The sequence below is a fragment of the Notechis scutatus genome, chromosome Z (genome assembly GCF_049901735.1).
Source record: "Notechis scutatus isolate UNSWTSFEM ecotype Mainland chromosome Z, rNotScu1.2, whole genome shotgun sequence".
Lineage (NCBI taxonomy): Eukaryota > Metazoa > Chordata > Lepidosauria > Squamata > Elapidae > Notechis > Notechis scutatus.
The window spans coordinates 133,400,184-133,423,485 of record NC_142025.1 but is presented as its reverse complement, the minus strand read 5'-3'; the positions used below and the strand labels follow the sequence as shown (position 1 = coordinate 133,423,485).

Below are 23,302 nucleotides of genomic sequence, written 5' to 3'. Positions count from 1 at the left end.
AGGAGAGCGAAAAAGCCCCCCCTCCTTTACAGATGTTCAGGCGATTCACCACCACTTCCGGGTCTGGACAGTTTCTGAAGCAAGAAACGCCATTTGTAAACCGGGAGAGGGGAGCCGTTTCATTATAATGAATCATTGCGCGCGCGGGGGAATTAACCCCCCTTCAATAAGGCGCCTGTCTCATTCTTCAGTTTCAGGATTGCTACTTTGGGCTCCCTTTGTTTCCTTTCGGTCCCTCACTCAGAGAATTTCCTGCAGTAAATGTACTTGAGATTCCCCCAGCATTTCGGATTGGTTTAGTCCGACTTTCGAAAAGGCTAAGAGGTGAGGGAATCTTCCTTTTTTTTTTTTTAGCTTAGTTGGCCTGCAAGACGGCTGGGGGGCTTGAAAAGCCGGGTTTTTTTTGTAAATTGGAAGAGATTGAAAGATGCTTTTAAAAGAAAAATGACACTTTTCATGAGTTACTCTAGATTTTTAATGCTTCCCTTAGTGCAGTGTTTCCCAATCTTAGCCATTTGGAAGATGCGTGTACTTCAACTCCCAGAATGGCCCATTGCTGGTTGGAGTGTTCTGGGAATTGAAGTTTCAAATGGTTAAAGGCTTAGTAGATCCTGTTTTCCAGGCCAACTGAATCCATAAAAGCAAAATGAAGAGCATCAAATGCAGGGTCTATGAACTGTAACATATATATATATATATCCTGTAATGTCTGAGGAACATTCAGGGCATCAACCCACTTCATATTCTCATAAATTTTTCAGATTATTTTTGAGCGTAGAAGAACAGGACAACAGAGAATGAGGTAGCTGGATGGAGTCACTGAAGCAGTAGGCCTGAGCTTAAATGGACTCCAGAAGATGGTAGAGGACAGGAAGGCCTGGAGGAACATTGTCCATGGGGTCACGACGGGTCGGACACAACTTCGCAAATAACAACAAAAAGTTAAAAACAATGCTACTGCTTTGTTAAAATAAAATAAAAAATTATACATGTAATAGATTTGAAAATTTAACGATCTGAATCCTTTTTTTAAAAAAAATCTGAATTACTGACTTACAAAATGGACATGTAACTTGAAAAAATGCTGAAAATGGACAAAATGGTTGTAAAAATTTTTCAAGAGACTGATAAGGGGAATTTCTTTGCTGTAGTTTCAGACCTCTGTTACAATTACCTCCTGAACAGTTGACATTGTAGAAGAAGAACTGAATTAATCTATGCTATCCAAAATCCACATAGAGTTTGAGAGCACTTTTCAAATTAACAAATATTATTAAATATATATGCCTTCATGCTCCCAGACTTATTTTTTATTAAAGTTTATTACAGTATAAAATACAATGGAAATAAAGATTAATCACTTCCAAATGTTATGCTTCAAATAGAAGGAAAAAATGAAACATAGACCTTAGTGTGAACGTTGAATAATTGTGTAGTTATAGAAATGGCTGATTGTGATGACATATAATGCAAAAAGTTGAGGCTGTAATTGTACTTAATATTTTATTTCATCTTCAACTTACAACAGTTTGCTTAGTGACTGCTTAAAATTACAACAGAATTTTAAAAAGTGACTTGACTGTTTTTCATACGTATGATCTTTGGCAACTGACTCATATATATGATGGTTGCCATATCCTAAGCTTAGGGTCACATGATCACCTTTTGTAACCTTCTGACAAGCTAAGTCAATGGGGAAGGCAGATTCACTTAACAACTGTATTACTAACTTAGCAACTGCAGTGATTCACTTAACAACAGTGGTAAAGGTCATAAAATGAGGAAAAACTCACAACTAATCTCTCACTTAGCAACATAAATGTTGCGCTCAACTGTGGTTGTAAGTTGAGTATTATCTGTACTGGAAAGAGTCAAAAGTCAATGCTTTTTTTTTGTTTTCTTCCTTTTATCCTGCACCTCATTTTTACCCTTTCCTAATCTTTATTTTCTTGTTTTTCATACTAAAATAAGCTCCCAGATGATCACCAAAATAGTTGCAAATAAATATTCTGGCTATATATAAAACAGCAATGGCTAGAATTTGTCTCATTCATGTTTTATTTAAATTTATTTGGTGGGGGAAGAGGTGACAACGTTGAGATATTCTTCATATCTTCATATGTTAGATTGGGCCAACATTGACCTGGCTCTTGGGTAGAACATGCAAATAATTTATAGCAATTATGTCCAGCTCAACCTTTGTTGCAATAATGCTGGACCACTAATAATCAAAAATGGCATCCCTTTGTTTGCTTTCAGGTCTTGTAGGGAGGAAGGAAGTGGACTTCAAGCTGATTGTTTTGGATTGTACCTAGAACATTCAACTGGGCACAGTCAGCTTATCCAGTATCCTTAGCTGTGGTTTCTGGCTGGTTGTTGGTGATGTCACTGTCCAAATTCTCCTGCTGGAGGGCAGCATTGCAAAGAATCCCTTTGCTCAGAAACTTGCTGCATTCAACCTGGTGGGAGACAACAGATTGGGAGCTGCAGTGTAGGAAGTGAAGGAAGTGAAAAGCAATATAGAATCTTAAGTGCCATCTCCCCCCTGGTTTTATTTCCTTCTTGGCAAACAGTTTCACTACCCTGATTATAAGCAGCGGGGAAACCAGAGATCTAGTGTGGATCAGATTGAGTAGAAATATAGTTTCCACCTCTCCAAAAGGCCCTGGGGCTTGGCGAAGGAAACATCCCCTACTTTTTGACGTAGCAACATAGAAAACTGATAGTAGAAAATGACCCAGTGATCCACTAGGTTTGAATTTTTTATTTGTTTTGTTTTGTTTTTCTTTTTTAATTAATTCATTTATACAAAAATTAATTATGAAGGAGACCGTAAGATATACTCAGGTTATATAGAGGAATGGTTAGAGACTCCTCTAAATAACAGGATAAAAATGGATGAAATATAAGAAGTATGATCCTGCTACTAGAGATACATTTAATATATTTGGGAAAGAACATTCTAGTTTTCGCACGTTTGCATTATAAGAAATCTTTAGGCTTTAGCATGCTGTCCTTATTCCACAGGCAGCCTCCAAAATGCCATTTAGACAGAAGTTAAGAAAAGAAACCTTCAGGCTAGTGTTTTTGCATTTTGTAATTTAGGAAACTAAATGAAAATGGAGTCCTACTTTTTTGTGGTGTGAGGGATATCCATCTCGAATCTCCTCTGGTTGATTCTCCTCTTCATTTGTCCCATTGTCATTCTGAAAAAAAAGGAAATGTTGGGATGAGGATCACCTACAGAATATGATCTCTCTTGACTTCCAGTTTGAACTTCTTCGGTGATGGACTGAAATCCGTGATCGTGCGTTGTTTCAATCTGTGCTCGCCGCCGGAGTGCCCCGAGCCGGCTGGATTCGGGGCTAAGCCATCCCATAGAGATGGTGAAGAGGGGGGAGACCGCCAGCAGAGTTGAGGAGAGCTGCATCTCTCCTCAGCTAGCCATTACTCCCTTTCCTGAAGGTTGCAGCGGTGGTCAGAAATGGCCACCTCAAAGAAGAACTCGACCAGAAAAGAATGTGCAGGAGGAAGATAAGAAGAGAAAGTTTTGGTTGACTGGGTTAAACTGAAAAAATAACAAAGTAAGGTACCCTGGAATTTGAACTATAAAAAATAACATTGTTCCCAAAGAAGACTTTGAAGCAGCGAAGGAGAGAGGGAAGGGAAAGGATTTGGCTTTTTTTCCCTTCCCTTCCTTATACTGACAGCTAAGAGATTTAAGTAAGAAATTGATAAAAATCCACTTTGACATCAATAGGCATATAAGCTGAAAATAAAATGCCAAAGGGATAATAAAGACTTTTGGATATTCAAAAACCTTGAAAAGCAGAAAAGGAGAGAAAAGGAAAGAATAAAAGGGCGGGATCTGGAAAAATGGAGGAGACTGCCTGGAACTAAAAGGAACTTACAGTGAAATCTTAACAAGATTCCTAAAAGATACATTCTAACTAAAACTTTATAACAAAATAATAGAACCCCAGGAAGAGAAAGTGGAAAAAAAGAGGCAAGCAGCAGCAGCTTTGGATTATTTGGTGATTTTTGGATTTTTGGCTATTGGATTTAAATGACTAAAATAAATCGGGTGGTTGTTTAAAAGTGTTTAAAATGGCATCGCTTTTAGAAGAACTGAAAATGGAACTTAAAAAACAGAAAGAACATGCATAGGAAGGAAGGGGTTCTTTTGGCTTCGTATTTCAATTTTTAGAAATGGAGATCTGGAACTATGAGAAACAACAAGAAACGCTTGTAGAACAAGAAGGTCGGGACAAAGTAGAATCCATCTTTAATGATCACGTAATTTTATGTGGGGGAAAAAAGGAAAGGGGGGAAAGAGAGTGAAAAGTTTAAGATTTGAAAAAACAACCCCAAAAAAAGAATAGTTTGAAAAATAATTACAATATTAGGAAGCAACAGAAGAGAGGATCACAGAAGAGAGAATTAGAAGAATTAGAGAATTAGAGAGACAAGGGGGCAAAACGGGGAGGGGAGAAGAAGAGGGGGAAGAAGGAAAGGAAAAGAAGAATCTTGTTTCTGTCTTTTATAACTTATTATTTATTTATTTATTTGATTTGCCAATTGTTTACAAGATAATAAGTATAAATGTATACATAGTTGTGAATACATGAAATGGGTACATATAAGAAAAATAAAAGAATAAGAGAAACAATAGGACAGGGACGGTAGGCACGTTGGTGCGCTTTATGCACGCCCCTACAGGCCTCTTAGGAAAGGGGTGAGGTCAATAGTAGACAGTCTAAGGTTAAAGTTTTTGGGGTTTGGGGAAGAAACTACAGAGTCGGGTAGAGTATTCCAGACATTGACCACTCTATTGCTGAAGTCATCTTCAAAAAGGGAGACCCAAGCCTAGTTGAAAATTACAGGCCAATCTCCTTATGCTGCGTCACCTGTAAAGTCATGGAATCAATTATTAACCAATCCATCATCCTTCACTTAGAGCCAAATAACCTACTCTCCAATAAACAATTTGGTTTCAGAAAAAACTATCCTGTAATCTGCAACTCTTACACTGCAAAAACATATGGACGACACAACTCGACCAGGGCAAAGCAATAGACGCAATCTACATAGACTTCTGTAAAGCCTTTGATTCAGTGGTACACCTACAAACTACTCCTAAAAATAAAATCCTATGGTATCTCTGGACAACTGAATAACTGGATAGAAGCATTCCTGTCAAACAGACAACAAATGGTCAAAATCGAGCGTCCTATCAAATCCAGTACCTGTCAATAGTGGTGTTTCCCAAGGCAGTGTTCTAGGACCAACTCTCTTCATACTCTACATAAACGACCTCTGTGATCATATTAAGAGCAATTGCGTTCTCTTCGCTGATGATGTAAAGCTGTTCAATACCACAGACAATACTGCTACCCTACAAAAAGATCTTGACTATGTATCAGAGTGGTCAAACAAATGGCAACTTCAAATCTCAACAAATAAATGCTCTGTCTTACATATTGGCAAAAAAAATCAGAAAATAAAATACAAGCTGAATAGTCAAGATCTTGTTGATGACCCAAGCTCTGTAAAGGACCTTGGAATACTCACCTCTAATGATCTAAGTGTTAGAGCCCACTGCAACTACATAGCCAAAAAGGCATTAAGAGTTGTTAACCTAACCCTACGTAGCTTTTTCTCTGGTAATATCACACTACTAACCAGAGCATACAAAACATTTGCTAGACCAATACTCGAATACAGTTCATCAGTCTGGAACCCACACTACGTATCTGATGTTAGCACAATTGAGAAAGTCCAGAAATATTTCACAAGAAGAGTTCTCCACTCCTCTACTGCTGTAGAATACCTTATGCCACCAGACTTGAAATTCTAGAACTAGAAAACCTTGAATTATGCCGCCTTCGGTCTGACTTAAGCATGGTATATAAAATCATACATTGCAATGTCCTACCTGTCAATGAATACTTCAGCTTCAACCATAACAACACAAGAGCACACAATAGATACAAACTCAAAGTAAACCGCACCAAACTTGATTGCAGGAAATACGACTTCAGCAATAGAGTGGTCAATGTCTGGAATACTCTACCCGACTCTGTAGTTTCTTCCCCAAACCCCAAAAACTTTAACCTTAGACTGTCTACTATTGACCTCACCCCTTTCCTAAGAGGCCTGTAGGGGGCATGCATAAGCGCACCAACGTGCCTACCGTCCCTGTCCTATTGTTTCTCTTATTCTTTTATTTTTCTTATATGTACCCATTTCATGTATTCACAACTATGTATACATTTATACTTATTATCTTGTAAACAATTGGCAAATCAAATAAATAAATAAATAAATAAATAATAAGTTATAAAAGACAGAAACAAGATATAGAGAAACAGGGAAAATATACAGTATAAGGATTGAAAATATAAGCCTATTTAGAGATAAGGGGTGAAAATTTAATTGAAAAGGGGATTCTACAAAGGTACATAAGAGTATTGTTATATTAGAAATAGAAATAATTTTAGAAAATATGAAACAATGTATGATTAAAATGATGGATAAAATACTTATTGTAATGCAGTGGAATGTTTGTTAATAAATAAATGAAATAAAGTGAATGAGAGAATGAAATTAGGAAAAGATGGGAACATTTTAATCATTATTAATGATTTATAAAAATACAGGTGAAGAGAAATATGGGGGGGAAAGAATTAATTATGAAAAGTTTATAAGTGTTCACAAGGAAGTATGATATTCAATTGAAAAGAAATGTTCAAGATTTTAAGATTCTAACTAAAATTAATGATAAAATTGAATTGGAATGGAATGAGCGTTTTATTTACTATATATATATATATATCATCTATATATATATATCATCATATATATACATACATACATACACACACACACACACACACACATATATATAATTTGTTTTCTTAAGTTTTCACGGGTACTTACATGTATGGTATTCAGCTTTGTTCGGGTATTTTCCCACGTCATTGTAGTTGTGCTTTTAAAGTTGTAGCAACGTTTCGGCAGAATCTCATCTGCCATCATCAGGCTTCTGTATTGTGTTCGTCTGTGAGTCAGATTTTCACAGCTGTTTCAGTTTTTGAAACAACTGAAACGGTCAATTATTTGGAAGCCTGCATTCACAAACAAAAAAATCTCCACAACACTAGCCAGGCAAATTGATTGGTGTTTATAATATCTTCTGTCTATTTTGTGGCTTTTGTGTGTGTGTGTATCTTGATCGGCTGGCAACATTGTGTTCCTGTATTGGAGGCTTTTAGTGCAGCTTGGCTCCCAGTGAATGGACGGCTATCATTTGTTAGGAAGCGAGGTTTCAGGCTTCTGGCAGATGAGATTCTGCTGAAACGTTGCTACAACTTTAAAAGAACAACTACAATGACGTGGGAAAATACCCGAACCAAGCCGAACACCATACATGTAGTGAATGTTATAATTTTAAAGGCATAAATTGAAGTTGAAATAAGAGTTGAATGGATAAAATTAAAAGATATAAAGGTGTCATACTCCAATTAGTAACTACAGGGGGAAATTTGTTTAATGAGAAAAGATAATATGAAATTGAAACAGGACAGACAAAAGTATAAATATAATGATTGGAAAGACATTGAAACTTAGAAAAAGATATATAATTGAATTTAGATATGAGATAATCAAAAATAAAGTTGAGAAAACCAAGGGAGGGGAAAAATTATGGAGAAAATGTTAAAATAGTAATAAGATATGGAATAGAACACAAAGATGATATGAAATTGAGTTTGTGTCTGTATGAAGAAGTGATAGCCCGGAATCATGCTATTCTCAAAAAAAAAGAGATGTTTTATTTGTATTATGTTTTTGTGAAAACCCAAATAAAATTTATATTAAAAAAAAGAATATGATCTCTCTTGGTCCTTGGATCTGAGTCACTCCTCAATCAACTTTTATTAGGGTTCTATGAAAAGATCCCAATCATAAAAGCCTCACTTTATTTAGAGTACCAGCTTCCTATTAGAATAGAAAGCCCATTCAAGACACCTTATTTACACAATTGTTTTTTTCATTGATCTTATTACAGAATAAATGCTGAGAAACACCAAATCAGTTCTCATGTAATCGTAACGATTCATTTTATTTCCCATAATACAGTATGTGATTTATATGCAATGTAAAACAAAAAGCAGACCCCAGCCTGCTCTTGGTTTATGGCTTGTTGCATGAATTCAATTAACCATGATTTATCAAAGGAATCATGGTTAAACTGTGTTTTCATTTCATTCCTATTTCTAGTTTTGCCTGTGTCCAGAATCCTTTCCCATTATAAAAACTATGTCAGTTCACATCATAGATGCCTATTGATGGAAACAGGAGATGGAGGCTTCTTTGAGTAACAAGGAGCGCCTTTGATGAATGTTTCTAGTTCTCTGAAGTAAAGATTCTCCTGTAATTAGGCATTAACAAAATCACGCTAAGAATGTTGTGGGATTATATGAATTGTTACATGGTACATATAAAGATTGAGGATTCAAATGATGCTGACCGATTGAAGAACACATTCCAAATCCAATATGTTTGTGTATTTAAAGTGATTTCCCCCCCTTTAAGGGGTCTCTCTTGTATCCATGGGAGATCTAGTTTTTACTTATGCATAAACAGATATTAATCTCCTTTCCATCTTGGGTTGGCAAAGGGCACACTGGGCTAAGAACCTCGCTGTTGTTCATCTATAACAGTACTTAACATTTTCCCCATTGGTTAGATAAATTCTTTTTAAAATTTCCCATGCGGCTCTGGCTGTTATTTATGTTAACAAGGCATAATGAGTATTTAAAAGGTGATTCACATCCATCAAGCATTCTTCCAGCTTTCGTATAGCCTTCTCAAACCTGATCTCTTGCTCCAAATGGGAATGTGCAAAGCTCACCCTGGAGAACACTCGGTAGAACACTTGGTACTAACCTCTATTGATGGGAAAGCCATAGCACAGGTAGTCTTAGACTTACAACCATTTTTAGTGGCCATTCAAAGTTACAATAACAGTGAAAAAATGACCTTCTTGCATTTATGACAGGACGTTGCAGCATCCATATGTAATCAAAATTTGGGTGCTTGGCAACCAACATATATTTCCCATGGTTGCAACATCCAGAGGTTATGTGATCATTTGTGACTTTTCCAGCCAGCTTCAAACAAGCAGCGTCAATGGGGTAGCTGGATTTGTTTAATAACCATGGGATTCATTTAACAAGTGCAATGATTTGCTTAATAACTGTGGCAAAAGAGGCGGCAAAATCAGGTGTGATTCCCTTAACAACTGCCTTGCTTAGCAATGGAAATTCTGGTCCCAATTCTGGTTGTAAGTCAAGGACTGTCTAATTTCCTCCACAAATCTCATGTCCACTTCAAGTACAGTCAAGTTTTGATTACCTCTCCAGTTGGTTTAAACTGCTCATGTTACACCATGTCTGATGTCTTTCTTCCACATGCATTTAATACTCTCAGATGTTGATGGTTTGCAAAGAAGATGGAACTTCTCTCTCCATCTTAAGAGTTAATTCAGGGGGTATCCAACCTTGGCAACTTTAAGGGTTGTGGGCTTCAACTCTCAGAATCCCCCAAGCTGCCATACTGGATGGAGAATTCTGGGAGTTGAAGTCCAGAGGTCTTAAAGTTGCCAAGGTTGGACACCAGTGATGTGATGAGTCCTTCCTACAGCAATCGTACTGGCTCCATTTGCAACCAAACCCTACTTTTCAAATACTACAAAACGGAACTTGGACCGCAGAAGTTTTCGAGTCTGCATGGATGTGTTTTACTTACCGCTTTGCTGACCCAACAGGGTCTAAAGAATTGGAGGTCAGAAAAGCCTCTCTGAAGACCATCATCTGCAAGGTCAGCTCTAGGGAAAAAAGATTGAACCAGGCTAGAAATGGGAGGCCAGAGATTTGTCTCCATATTAAGCAACCCTATTCCCCAGCTCCTTCCAAAGTCACTTACAGGCAGCTGCCTTCAGGACCAGGACTAGGTTCCCGTCGCACTTGGAATCCCGGCTTGCATTTGAGAACAGGGTGTAGGAGGGCTGGGTGGCAAGAAGGGAGATGCATTTAGAACATTGTGCCTCAATCTTGGCAACTTTAAGATGAACGGACTTCAAATCCCAGAATTCCCCAGTCACCAAGGCTACCTGGGGAATTCTGGGAGTTGGAGTGTATTCATCTTAAAGTTGCCAAGATTGAGAAACCCTGATTTAGAAGGACTCAAAATTTCTTGATAATGAGCAGGAGCTATTAAGTAGTAGGTAGAGAGTAGAGTGGTACTACTCCAGAGTAAGAGGAAGTTGCAATGGTGGGCAGTTGCTTACCATTTTCTGTCCGTCGGATGATCGTGCAAAATTCCGAATATGGCATGGGGGGCTGTGAGAGTATCTGGAAGAGTCCCTGGAAGTCAGGGGGGCTCAAGAATCCCAAAAGTGGCTCAGCCAGCCCCCTCGCTGCCATGTAGCTCAGACGGGCTTGAGTCAGTGCATGCTCTGCATGGAAACAAGCTAGCTGAAAAAAGGTGGAGACTGATCAGCCGGGAGCCCTGTGCTTTCCTAGGGAAGACTATTCCTGTATACAGGTAGTCCTCAACTTACAATAATTCATTTAGTGACCAAAGGTAAAACAGCACTGAAAAAAAGTAACTTATGACCATTTGTCACACGTATGACCATTGTAGCATTCCCCATGGTCACGTGATTTACATTTGGATGCTTGACAATGGACTCACATTTATGATGGCTGCCGTGTCTCGGAGGGGTGTCACGTGATCCCCTTTTGCGACCTTCTGATAAGCAAGTCAAAAGGAAAGCCAGATTCACTTAACAAATGTGTTACTAATTTAACAGCTGCGGTTGTTCACTTAACAAACGTGGCAAGGAAAGTTGTAAAATGGGGCAAAACTCACTTAACAAATTTCTCACTTGACAACAAAAAAATTGGGCTCAGTGGTGGTCATAAGTCGAGGACCACCTGTATATACAGGTGGTATTTACAACATTCGTTTCGTGACTGAAGTTACAACAGCACAAAAAAAGTGACTTATTTTTCACAATTCCGACCATGGTAGCATCTCTGTGGTCACATGATCAAAAATTGGATGGTTGGCAATTGGTTCATGTTTGTGATGCTGCAGATCCTGGGGTCATGTGATCATCTTCTGACAAGCCAAGACAATGAGGAAGCCAGATTCACTTAACAACCACGTTATTAACTTAAATGCACCGATTGACTTTAAAAACGTTGGCAAGGTCCTAAAATGGGGTGAAACTTACAACAACCATCTTGCTTACAAAACAGAAATGTAAGCTCACTTTTGGTAAGTCAAGGACTACCTGAAATTGGATGATTGCTGATCCTTCCACCTTTTCACTTTCACTCATACTGCTTTTCACCTATGGACGTTTATACAGGTAGACCTCGACTTACGACTGTAATGGAGCCTGCCCATCAAGGTCATAAACCACGATGGTCATAAAACAAGTCGGTCACCTAACTGACCCAATTGTACGACCTTTTCTGCATCAGTTTTTAAGCAAAACACTGTGGTTGTTAAGCGAACCAGTGATTTGCTACGACCACTGTAAAAACCTTCAAGTGACTCTGGGCCTCTGCAAAGGACTGTAAATGTAGCTGCGTTGCCAAGCGACCAAAATTTGGTCATGTGACTGAAGGGGTGGGGTGACTGTAAGACCTTCTGACCCATGTCCCAAATAGCCCCAGGGGAGGTTCATTGTGATTTTGAGTGGTTGCTAAGCAACTGGTTGTAAGTCAAGGACTCGCCTGTACCCTAGTCCAGTGATGGCGAACCTGTTTGTTGTGGTATGCCGAAAGGATGTGCATGCCAGCACCCACAATACAATGCGCCTGCCTCCCCGTGCATGTGCGCGCAACACCCCACCTGCCCCCTTACCTGCACTGCACATGCGCGCACCTCCAAGCTGATTTTCAGCCCGTTTGAGGCCGTTTCCGCCCTCACGGAGGCTCGAAGGAAGCCTCTGCAGCCTCGGAAGGCTGAAAATGGGCCCTTTTTGGCACTTCCGGTATTTCCAGAAGGCCCGTTTTTCGGCCTCCCGAGGCTGTAGAGGCTTCCCACGAGCCTCTGGGTGGGCGAAAACGGATTCAAATGGGCCAAAAATCAGCTGGGAGGTGCGCACATGCACAGTGCAGGTAAGTTTGGCTGGGGTTCGTGTGCCTACACAAATAAGTCTGTGTGCCACCTGTGGCATGCGTGCCATAGGTTCTCCATCATGGCCCTTGTCTCTTATGCTACACAGAATTCTCTTCTCATTTCGGTATTACTGTTTTTATGAATCGATTTCAGGGATGGAAGGATTGGACAGCTTTGGCTTATGAATAAATGATTTTTATTCCTTTTGCACAGTTCTTTGGACTGCTACTATTGGAAGGGTAGTACAGGTAATCCACGATTTACAACAGTTTATTTAAATGACCATTCAAAGTTTACAACAGCACTGAAAAATGTGACTTACAACCATTGTTCAGTTACAACCTTAGCAGCATTCCCATAGTCACGTGATCAGAATCGAGATGCTTGGCAACTGTTTCATACTTATGACTGTTGCTGTGTCCCAGGGTCACGTAATCCCCTTTTGTGACCTCCTGACAAGCAAAGTCAATGGGGAAGCCCGATTCACTTAACAACTCGGTTACTAACTATCAACTGAAATTATTCACTTAATAAATGTGACAAGAAAGGTTGCAAAATGGGACAACAGAACCACTTAACAAATGCTTCAACAACAGAAATTTTAGGCTCAAATTGTGGCCGTAAGTCGAAGACTACCTGGTTTTAAAGTTGTTCTATGATGGGCCACGACTAAAAAACCCCTTTGAATCATTTGTCATTACAGGTAAGTCCTCAACTTACAACAGTTTGCTTAGTGACTGTTCAAAATTACAATGCCACTGAAAAAAAGTGACTTATGACCATTTTTCACACTTATGACTGTTGCAACATCCTCATGGTCATGTGATTTACATTTGGATGTTTGACAACTGACTCACATTTACAATGATTGCAGTGTCTTGGGGCCATGTGATCATGTTTTTGTGACCTTCTGACAAGCAAAGTCATTGGGAAAGCAGATTCAATTAACAACTGGGTTACTAATTTAACAACTGCAGTGATCCACTGAACAAATGTGACTAGAGAGGGGAGAGAGGGGAGAAGAGAAGGAGAGAAGGAAGGAGAGGGAAGTGGAGGGGAAGAGGACAAAAAGAGAGAGAAGAAGAGGGAAGGGAAGGCAGGGAAGGAGAAGGAAAGAGAGGAAAGAGATAGATTGTCAATGCAAAACTGAAAATATGAAGAGAGAGGAGAGGAAAGGAGAGGGGGAAGGCAGGGAAAGAGAAGGAAAGAGATGGATTGTTGATGTAAAATTGAAAATATATATTATAAAGAAAAATGCATAATAAAAATATAAAAAACAAACGTGATGAGAATAGTTGTAAAATGGGGCAAAACTTACTGAACAGATTTCTCATAGCCACATACATTTTGGCCTCAGTTGGGGGCATAAGTCGAGGACTACCTGTACAAGAGAGAATTTCTCACTTGCACAGACTTCCTCTTTAGGGTTGGGCTGAAACAGTCAACCTGAAGTACCTGGGCAGATTTCTGGGCTTCCACAGAGACCTGGACCATTTGGGCAGTGCCAGCCACGGTGTTGATGAGCAGCTCAGCCATGGTTTCGGAGATTCTGGGGGCGAAACCTCCCGGAAGACTTTTATCAGATTGAAGGGGGCTGTTCACCTCCAAATCGAAGCTCTTTTCCATTTTGGATCTTAAGAAAAAGGATTGGAGTAGGATGGGGGGGGCGGGGGGGAAGAGAAAGAAGGCAGGAAAGAACTTGAAGGCAGGATGAAAGCTTAATGGAGGCTGAAAGGGAGAACTTTTCTTCTCCGGGGCTGTCAAAGGAGAACTTTTGAGAAGAAAACTAGGCCTCTTTCTCAGCAGAATGAATGAACCAGCCATGCCCATTATAGCAATAGCACTTAAGACTTATATACTCCTTCACAGCCCCTCTCTAAGCCATTTTCAGAGTCAGCATATTATCCCCCAACAATCTGGCCCATTTTACCCACCTCAAAAGGTTGGAAGACTAAGCCAACCTTGAGCCAGTGAGGATCGAATTGCTGGCAGTCAGCAGAATTAGCCTGCAATACTGCATGCTAACCACTGCACCACTACGGCTCTTATAACACTCTATTTTTGAGGCATTTGAAAAAGCCTCTCTCCCTCCCTCAATTAGCCTGGAGTCCAAAGACACTGAACCTGTGTTTAACTATAGTTGCAGTTCTCCCCAATGGCACTGCTGCAAAGAATCAACGTTGGGCTTTCTGTGCATCAAACATATCCTGCGTTCAGGAGCAGCTGTTTGGCCATAGAAATTGGCCATAGAAATCATCCAACAAAACATCAGCAGGAATCATTTGACTTTGCTCCTTTGGACTTGAATGGAGCCAATAGGGCCACTGAGCATAAGCCAAGAGCCTCTGACCTGAGAGATGCTTCCAAAGGTAGGTTTCTACCTCATCTTTTAGTAGTGAAGGGATTGAGGAGATCCTGGCCAGCTCATCCTATGGAAGGAATAAGGTTGAATTCTGCTGTGTACCAGTGCTAAACCTAATTCTGTTTTTGTCAACTTCAAAGGAATACATAAAAATGATTTTTGATTTTTATGTTTTTTAAAGTAGGTATTGCATAACTTTTAAAATGTAGCTATCTAATCTTTGGCAAATGTTTCTATTTCTTCCTGATAATTTTGTTTATTTTTTGTCCCTCTGCCCCCAATATTTTAAAATATTGCCAGCTATGTTTCAAGCGACAAGAAAAATAATTTTTTCTCAAGTGACAAGAAAAAATAAAAGGAAAAGCAATTCTATAGAATATTTACAAACTGGGGCCAGAAATCTCAAGGTAGTTTACTAAAAATTAATTAAAATCTATCACTTGCACCCACATATTTCAATTTCATTGTACACGTGTTGTGCATTGACATTAAATGTTCGATTTGATTTGATATTAGTTCAATGGAAGAAGAAAATACTTATTTGCAGGTTGTATAATATTGACTGCCTGCTTCTGTGGTGCTTTTAGATGGAAACTGGGTGAATGAGGGTAACTAGGGAGAATGAAAGGCCTTCCTAGAGGCTTCTGTAAAATATACATGGCAGCATGATAGTGTGGCCCAAACTCCCATCTATTTTTTTTAAATGTGCCTTGCACACTTTGATCACACCCCACAGACACCCCTGGCTGCTACACCAAGATCTTTGAACCACTGCTACAGAAGAACAAAAGCTGGCTTTAGTCCATGCTTTGTTTACCTTTTGGAAATCTTGCAGCTTGGATCCCGATTTGAGGATTAAATGGGGAGCTGTGATTTTCTGCTGTCCAGGAGGGTAAGAGAGCTACTAAATTCTCCCCTTTATCCTGAAGTGTCAGGCAGAACACAACCATGCACACACAAGGCCTGAAATTCAGATTCCCAAGATTGATTACAGGCACCAATCGAACCTGTTGTTCTGCAATATGATGATGTAAGATACAGCAGTTTCAAACATCTGGTGTATTTCTCAAGGGGCCCAACAGAACAGAAAGTCAGGACTTTGCCCATGCTCAGATGCTTGGCTGCAAAGGGAGGGGCGAGAATCTGCCTTCAGGAAATGTGTGAAGTCACCAATCTTGGATATAGACACAAGCCCTCTTTCCCATTCAAACACAACCCCCTTTCCTCCTCAGGTGCCCCAGTGTGGGAGGTGAAATGAAACTAAGCTGTGTCTCCTGTTGCTTGCCAAACTGCCGTGATGCTGTTACCATGGGAATGCTTCCAGAATCCAGTTGCTAGGTGACGGAATTCCTTATAAAGCAGGAGGACCAAACTTTTGCGAAATGCCACACAGGACAGATCTGCAGTTCCAGGATGCTGGCTGTGAGTCAGAAAACGTACTTTAGAAAGGAAACGAACAAGTTCATGCTTTCAAGATAGAAACCTTTTAGGGTTGAGAGCTGTACAAGAAAGGACAGTTGAAATGTGCTGCTGTTAAGATTTCTGAGAATTTGTAGTTCAGGGTTGAACTGTGGGTTCCTAGGAGCTGTCCGAGTTTGGGTTTTTTCCTTGCAGATGTTTCATCACCCAGCTAGGTAACATCATCAGTGCTAGAAGGATTTGAGAGCAAACCCCAATCCCTTCTAGCACTCATGATGTTATCTAGTTGGATACTGAAGGTTCTGCAAGAAAACAGCCAAGCTCAGAGAGCACCAAGCAACCCACAGATGTGTGAGTTTTAGCATCTTGTCATAAAATTGCTCTAACCTTGGAGTTCTTCATCCCTCCCCAAGAAAAAAACAACAAGACACTCTTCTTTTTTTTAAATATTCAACATTTTTATTAAAAGATTTCTCACCCCGCCCAAAGCCTCTCCCATTGGTAGCCTTCTAGATAGCAACCAATTACACTTTTGCATTTTCCTTTCACGTTTGCTCTCCCGTGTAAGATTCAAGCTTCCCCCCCCGTTCTTTTTTTTTTTTAAAGTGTTTTATTTTCTAATACATTCCATAGGACACATATGTCTAAGTTTCCCCGCAACATTTTTCTTCATATATAAAAAAAGACATACATACACACACTCACATTAGTTTTTAATCACCCACACAGAGGGAGACAGGAAAAGAAAAGAGGGTGGGCAGGGCAGCACAAACAAACAAACAAACAAACCAAAAAAAAAAAAAAAAAACCCCAGGAAGAGGAAAACTGTACATGGGGAAAGTTATGGCACAAAAACAGAAAAAAGATAATTTTTTTTTTAGAAACGTAAGGATTATTATAATACATCAAGCCCCTCCAGCCGTATCCCTCCCTGTAACCCCATTTCTCAGTCCCAGGCAGGCAGGAGAAAGAAATCACTAAATGAGCATCTTGAAGTCATAAAAGACTCTCTCTACCTCCTTTTCCCTCCCACCCTCCCCTCTTAAACAAAAGGGGTCTGATTCAAGTAGAAAATTGGACTTGCCAAATCTGGGAGAGGGTTCTGGGAAAAATCCACCAGACTGAGTTGACAGTGGAGGCAAACTTTGGGCCTAAGGATTGTGTTGGGGGAAGGAGCACTGTGGAGATTTGAAAAAGAAAAAAAGAAAAAGCGGGGGGAATTTGAGAATTAAAGTTGTTACATTTGGTTAGAGGGAGAGAGGGGAGATGTGCTTTGGCTGCCTTTACTGGGGGCAAAATTTCAGGTTCTTGTGCAAGAACAAAAAAAACCCTCACAAGTATGAATGTTTTTAAGAGGAGGAAGAGTTTGGCCCTTCCAAGAATCTTCTATTCTGCCCTCACAGATTTGGGGTCTCCTTGTTTTGCACATGGGATGCTTTGCAATAAATACCCTCCAGCTGCTCTGAATGGTTTTTAGAAGCCCACCTGTGAATGAGACAAACATCCTCCCTGTTTATTAGGACAAATGCCTCTTTCTAGGGTGCCAGCATTATTTCTCTTCCACTCCCATCTCAAAAAGTTAAGAAACCTTTTTTTCTGGGGGGTGGGGGAGAAGTGCTTCTTGGTGAAGTGGACCGTTTTTCTCCTCCTGCACCTTAGCTAACCTGAGCCTTATTTACATAAAGAGCAGACAGGAGCTGGTGAAATCCTCCCTTCTGCTCACTTTAATAACTGGTCAGAGTCAACCTAGTTAGATGCACCCCCCCTCCCCAAACAGGGAAAATGTCTGTAACACATACGAAACTAGTGCCTCGGAAGTTCTATCTCAGAGGTCATCTGACATCTAGTTTTCCAATGGGCATTTTAATTTCCTCAGAATTCTCCCACTTGCAATTTAAAACAGGAGAGTTCATCATCACGAGCTTTCACATCTGCGGTCACTGAATAGGACCCTGGCATTCTTCTCTGATGCTGCTAGAAGTAAAGGACACCCTCCTGAGGCAGCCACCATAATCACCTACCGCACACTATTGTTTAAAATTCGAAAAAACTTCAGCATTGTGAATGAACATGACCTCACACTTCATTTTGCAAGAACTGCAAAAATCTTCTCCCTACAACAGTCTTGCTGATCCTGATGCCCGCTAGAGAGGCTGAATTAGAATTCTCTTTAGCCGTCCTGGCTGGGGATGATGGAAGTTGCAGTCCAAGTTATCTGGGGGAACATCAGGTTGGTGAAGACTGTTATGGTTTCTAGATTTTATTGGGGAAGTGGGCAGGAAGAGAGAATTAATCCCAAGTGACCCTCACTGCCAGATTAACTCTCATGAAAGAAACCGGGGTTTAGTTCTCTAATTCCTGTCAAACGCACACCCTTTCGTGATATTGATTTCAGACTTTCTTTTGGATGGAACACCAAGGAAGTTCAGGCAAATCCGCAAAATAAGAAAGACACGATTTTGAAAACTTTTCAGTTGGCTGATGGGACCCACCACTTCAGTCTCATCCTGATTGTTTTTAGGTTAATTAATCTGCCTGCCTTTTAGCGGAAAAGGAGGGTCTGTTTTTCAGCCCGGAGTAGAGATAGCTGGCCTTCAACATCATTTATTAGGTCAAGTGGTCCCTGATCTCAAACCCTGGATAGACAGCCTTGAGGTTTGATCATACTGGGTTGTCTGTAATTTACAAAGTGGATGTATGGCTCGAGAAGGAGAATGTGTAGGAACACAGGAAAAAAATGAGATGACAATGGCACTGTGTGCAATCTGAGCCAATCTGAGCCAACCAAGTAAAGTACTCGACACAGCTGGCTCCCTAAACTCTGCAACCAAATCTCCTATGTGCAAATATGAATCCAGGTTTGCAGAGCTGCAGACTAGAAGAGGCGAACATGAGCAAGGGAAGGTGCCAAGGCTGTGATAGGTGACAAATATGGAGAAGACAAAAAGGCTTGAAAATTATGATAAGGTGGGCAAACTGCATCTAAAACAACCCAGAGGAGGTAATTTCATATAAAGGTTAGTTGCATAAGCACTAAGCTAAATCTCTTCCAGAGATCTAGATTGTGATCAGGAAACTAAATGTGCTATATGTGCGTGTATGGGGAGAGCTCCAGTCCAAAGCCCCTTGTAACAAGAATTTTTGGATGCTTTTTCTATAAGAGAGAGGAGAATGAGGAAAGAAAGACAATGTTTATAAGCTTAAGGATTGACTGTTGACAGATGATCCCCAGACTAAGGTGGACTTTAAAACAGACATTGGGGTTGTGGATGGAGGGCACTGATTAATATCTACATTCGGATCATGATCGGGATAAAAAGAGTTGAAAACCCATTTATTCTCCCCCCATCATGTGGGACCAGCATGATGCCAAGACAGTCTCTAGAGCTGGATAGGCCCCTGATTGAGAAAGAGAAGGCAATGCAGATTAAGAGCCCAGAGTAGCCTGTCCTATATACTTCCCTCTCCCATCCTTGGGCTAGAGTAAGTTAAGGAAGGTACACAAAAAACAGATTAAATTCTGTCATCTCCTCCTGTCTTGTGAATTTGGGCAGGAACAAAAGCCACTGTCTACCTCCAGGATGCAAAGTTCTTCACTGTCACTCTGAAAATTTCTACACATGCAGGTTAGCCCTACCCTCAATGCAAATCCAGGATTCTCTCCAGTTCAAAGGCCTATTCATTCCTCTCACTAGCCAAGCTGACTTCAAGGAACCCCTGGCTTTGGAGAGGGTTTCTGGCTTCAGCAGCTCCAATTACACCCACAAACAAGCCACAGTGCACAATTAAAAATTCTGGATTTGTTGTATTGTGGGAGTGTTTTTCTTTTCTCTCCCCCCGCCGCCCCCCTCAAGAGAAGAGATTATTCAGCCACACCCTGAAGAGATAACCTTTATCTCCATTGCTGGAACACTATTCTTGGTCTGTCTTCATCTACAGATTGTGGCCACGCTGGGGGAGCAACCGACAGTCGTCAGGGACACAATAATAGACTGCCAACATCATGTTCGCAGCTTTGATGTCTCTATCCATTTGGCAAGGGATAGGAAGCCACGATGTGAGGAGGCACCAGCTATGCTCCAGAGGACGAGAATTCAACCTTCCATCTCACAGTCGAACCTTCTCCTGGTGATTGACAACTCAAAGGCTACTGATGATGACTGAGAGCTTCCACTGTGGTCCAGTTTCACAGCATCTCCCATTTTTGTTTTTTGTTTTTAACTTATCGACCCCCGGATAACATGCCCCGCCTCCCTCCCTTTTTCACCAGCCAATTCCCCCATTTGCCTCCAGCCAAGTCTCCCTGTTCTCTACCGATCGCTTCACGAGTAGGAAAAATGTGACCCGTTGAGGATGTGAGAAGTGACGCTGGCTGAACGGCTGATGCCCTGGTCCGACTGGCCGCCAGAAGCTGTGCGCCGCAGGGGTTGGGGGCTGTTTCTCAGCATGACCACATTGGAGCGGCCGCTAGGAGCCGAGGAGGAGGAGGAAGAGGAGGAGGGAGATGAGGAAGGGGGATGAAGCCAAGCTGAAGGGGGTGGGGCAAGCATGGGAGGCTGCCTCCATGCGTGAGGAGCACCAGCTGTATTCTGAACCCCGTGGCTCCAATGGGAGCCGCTGCGGGGAACCGGGCGGGAGGGCCAGGGCTGAGGAGGGGCCGTGTAGCCTTGGTTGAAGGCTTCAGCTGGAATGCCTGTGAGCGCCATATTGCTGAATCCCAGACGCATACTTTCAGAGTCGAAGGCTTCGATCTCCCGGGCCTGGCGCTCCAGGAGGCTGCGGATGCGATCGGAGCGTTCATTCTGCAAGGCCAACATCTCCTCTTCGATCTGGAGAAGGAAAGGAGGGGTGGGGGGAAGCACCATGACTTCAAGTGCAAGAATCCACAAACACACTTGCTTGGATACCAGAGCAGCAGTGAGAAAAGCAGCCATTTTGTCTCACTTGGCAGCCAACAAGGATACGCTGCAGATCGTCTTCAATTTACAACCATTTGTTTAGTGACCATTACAGCGGATCTGAAAAAAAGTGACCTATGAGTGGTTTTCACTTGACAACTGTTGCAGCATCCCCATGGTCATGTGATCAAAATTCAGGCACTTGGCAACTGGCTTGTATTTATGACAGTTGCACTGTCCTGGGGTCATATAGCCACCATTTGTAATCTTCCCAGCCGGCTTCTGACAAAGTCATTAGGAGAAGCCGAGTTCGCTTAATGACTGCATGGTTCACTTAACAACTGCAATGACTTAACAACTGTGGGAAAAAAGGTTGCAAAATGGGGCAAAACTCACTTAAACCTGCTTTGCTTAGCAACAAAAATTTGGGGTTCAGCTGTGGTTAAGTTGAGAACTACCTGTGCCAAAATGATTAAGAATTGGATTCAGTAACAACCCTCTTTAAGACATACACGAAGTTGGCTGAATTGCTTAAATGAGGAACCGAGATCTAGCACTCAACACAGCTCTCCTAAATTAGAGATAACGGAGATTCCTTGTCCCCAAAAGAGGCCCATGGGACAGGGCATATTTCATCATCTCTACTCAGATCCTCGCTGTTTCAATAAGATGCCTGTAACTTCATAGCTGAACCCGAAGAACCACGAAATATAAAGGCGATAGGACATTTAGCTCAGATTAATTTAAAAAAACCACCCTTAATATAAAAAAAACCCCACTTTAGAACAAAGCAACCCCATTTGTAATACATTTTGCCAAGTTTCTTAGGAATGCAAATTCTGCAGGAATGGAGGAATTAAAAGTGAAATAATTGCTTTTGTCTTGCTAAGAGTCTCAGGTGCATCACAGTCTGATCCCATGGGGGTACTTTTAGAAAGACAGGAGGAGCGTGTAATCAGAGTGCCCTGAATAATGCTTATTCCCAGCTATTTTTCTATGTTAAAAAAAAAGAGTTCAATGCTTTATGAAAGCACAGTTTGGTATTATTTTGCTGCCACAGCTGAAATCAACTTGCCTAGTAGGGAACAGAAGGTAAACATCTCCTGTTATTCAGAACACCATACAAAAAATGAACCACGCAAGCCTCAGATTCATTTAGGGGGAAGAGAAGCTCTAAATCCAGAATAGAAAAATTGAAAATGGTTGGGAGCAGAAGGAGAGGAGTAAATCATTTAAATAGCTGTAAAAGTACAAAGCTACAGCTGAACTGAAGAACAGAAAATAAAAGAAGAAAACTCTAAAATTCCACAGAGTTTTTCTTACTCAAAAGCAGTGGTACAGGTACAGCTCGACTTGCAACTATTTGTTTGGAGATTATTATTATTATTTACATGGTCTTGAAAAAAGTCACTTCTGACCAATTACAACAGTTCATTTAGTGACCATTCAAAGTTACGACAGTGCTGAAAAAAAGTGACTTATGACCATTTTTCACACTTATGTCCACTGCAGCATGCCGATGGCCATGTGATCAAAATTCAGACGCTTGGTAATTGACTCCTATTTATGACCATTGCAATATCCTGGCATCATAGGATTCCCTTCTGCGACCTTCCAATAAGTAAAGTCAATGGAGAAGCCAGGTTCAGGTAACAACTGTGCATACTATCTTAACACCTGCAGTGATTCACTTAACAACGGTGGCAAGAAAAATAGTAAAACGGGACAAAATTCTCTTAACAAATGTTTTAACAATATAAACGTTGGGCTCAATAGTGGTCCTAAGTTGAGGACTATCTTGTATTCTGTTGTTATTCCCTCTCTACTTTCCATGGAAAGCAAAGAGTAAGAAGGACTAGCGTTGTCGAGTCAAGAAGGGACACTTTATAGCTCAAAGCACAAGAGAAGATCTGCTGAGTCAGATTAAAAGTTCAGGAGAATCCAGTAGCCTTTTTCAACCAATCAGATCCCTCCAGGAAGCCAATGAAACAAATATTATTGATATGATGCCTTCCGATTGCTGTTAAGACTCATAATACCCAACAGAAGAAGCAAAGTTCTCATAATATCCAACAGAAGAAGCAAAGTTCATAAAACACCTTGTTTCTATTAGACTTCAACAGCCTGACAGTTGGCCACTGCTAGGAACCTGGAGCTAACCATCCTATGCAGAACTGCGGTGGCACTATTGTCTTTCTCCTGAATAAACAGAATGTTTCCTACTTCTTTTATTAAATTTGGAGGCTGCTGAACTCCAAATGACTCTGAATAACTGACACTTTAAAAAGCAAAGAATAAAGAGTGGAAAACTTCCAGAAAAAAAGTGGGTTTTCGTTCTTGATTTCTGCACATGCTCACACTTCCCAACTTTTCAAAAAGAATGATCTGTACACTACAATCAATATGAACACCATTCAATCACTGT

The 23,302-nt window shown here is 40.7% G+C and overlaps 2 protein-coding genes and 1 long non-coding RNA gene across 4 annotated transcripts in view; 1 reads left to right on the top strand and 2 right to left on the bottom strand.

The window, feature by feature from the left end:
- The first annotated feature begins 161 nt into the window (after positions 1-161).
- Positions 162-993, top strand: LOC148129306 (uncharacterized). Its single transcript, XR_015745568.1, has 2 exons — positions 162-324; positions 762-993. It is a non-coding gene; the product is annotated as an uncharacterized LOC148129306 (long non-coding RNA).
- Positions 994-2,323: 1,330 nt separating this feature from the next.
- Positions 2,324-13,824, bottom strand: LOC113421741 (uncharacterized). Its single transcript, XM_026682308.2, has 7 exons — positions 13,654-13,824; positions 10,352-10,538; positions 9,988-10,069; positions 9,823-9,889; positions 5,458-5,466; positions 3,132-3,206; positions 2,324-2,459 (listed from the first exon to the last, which is right to left on the bottom strand). Exons 1-7 carry the CDS (start codon positions 13,822-13,824, stop codon positions 2,340-2,342), a joined length of 711 nt encoding a protein of 236 aa, XP_026538093.1. The 3' UTR covers positions 2,324-2,339.
- A 5,995-nt stretch (positions 13,825-19,819) lies between these two features.
- TAOK2 (TAO kinase 2) overlaps positions 19,820-23,302 on the bottom strand; it is a 40,769-nt gene continuing 37,286 nt past the window's right edge. For both annotated transcript variants that reach the window (XM_026682215.2, XM_087944979.1), the window contains one exon: positions 19,820-20,808. In XM_026682215.2, coding sequence (XP_026538000.1) covers positions 20,302-20,808 — 507 coding nt within the window. In that variant the 3' untranslated portion in view covers positions 19,820-20,301. The remainder of the gene's footprint in view (positions 20,809-23,302) is intronic.

Excerpts from the sequence above, each read along its gene's own strand:
- LOC113421741 (XM_026682308.2), bottom strand. The coding sequence starts at position 13,824 with ATGGAAAAGAGCTTCGATTTGGAGGTGAACAGCCCCCTTCAATCTGAT. Across the intron at positions 9,890-9,987 it reads GGTCCTGAAGGCAGCTGCCT|AGCTGACCTTGCAGATGATG; the intron begins GTAAGTGACTTT and ends TTTTTTCCCTAG. Across the intron at positions 2,460-3,131 it reads ATCCCTCACACCACAAAAAA|GTTGAATGCAGCAAGTTTCT; the intron begins GTAGGACTCCAT and ends GTCTCCCACCAG.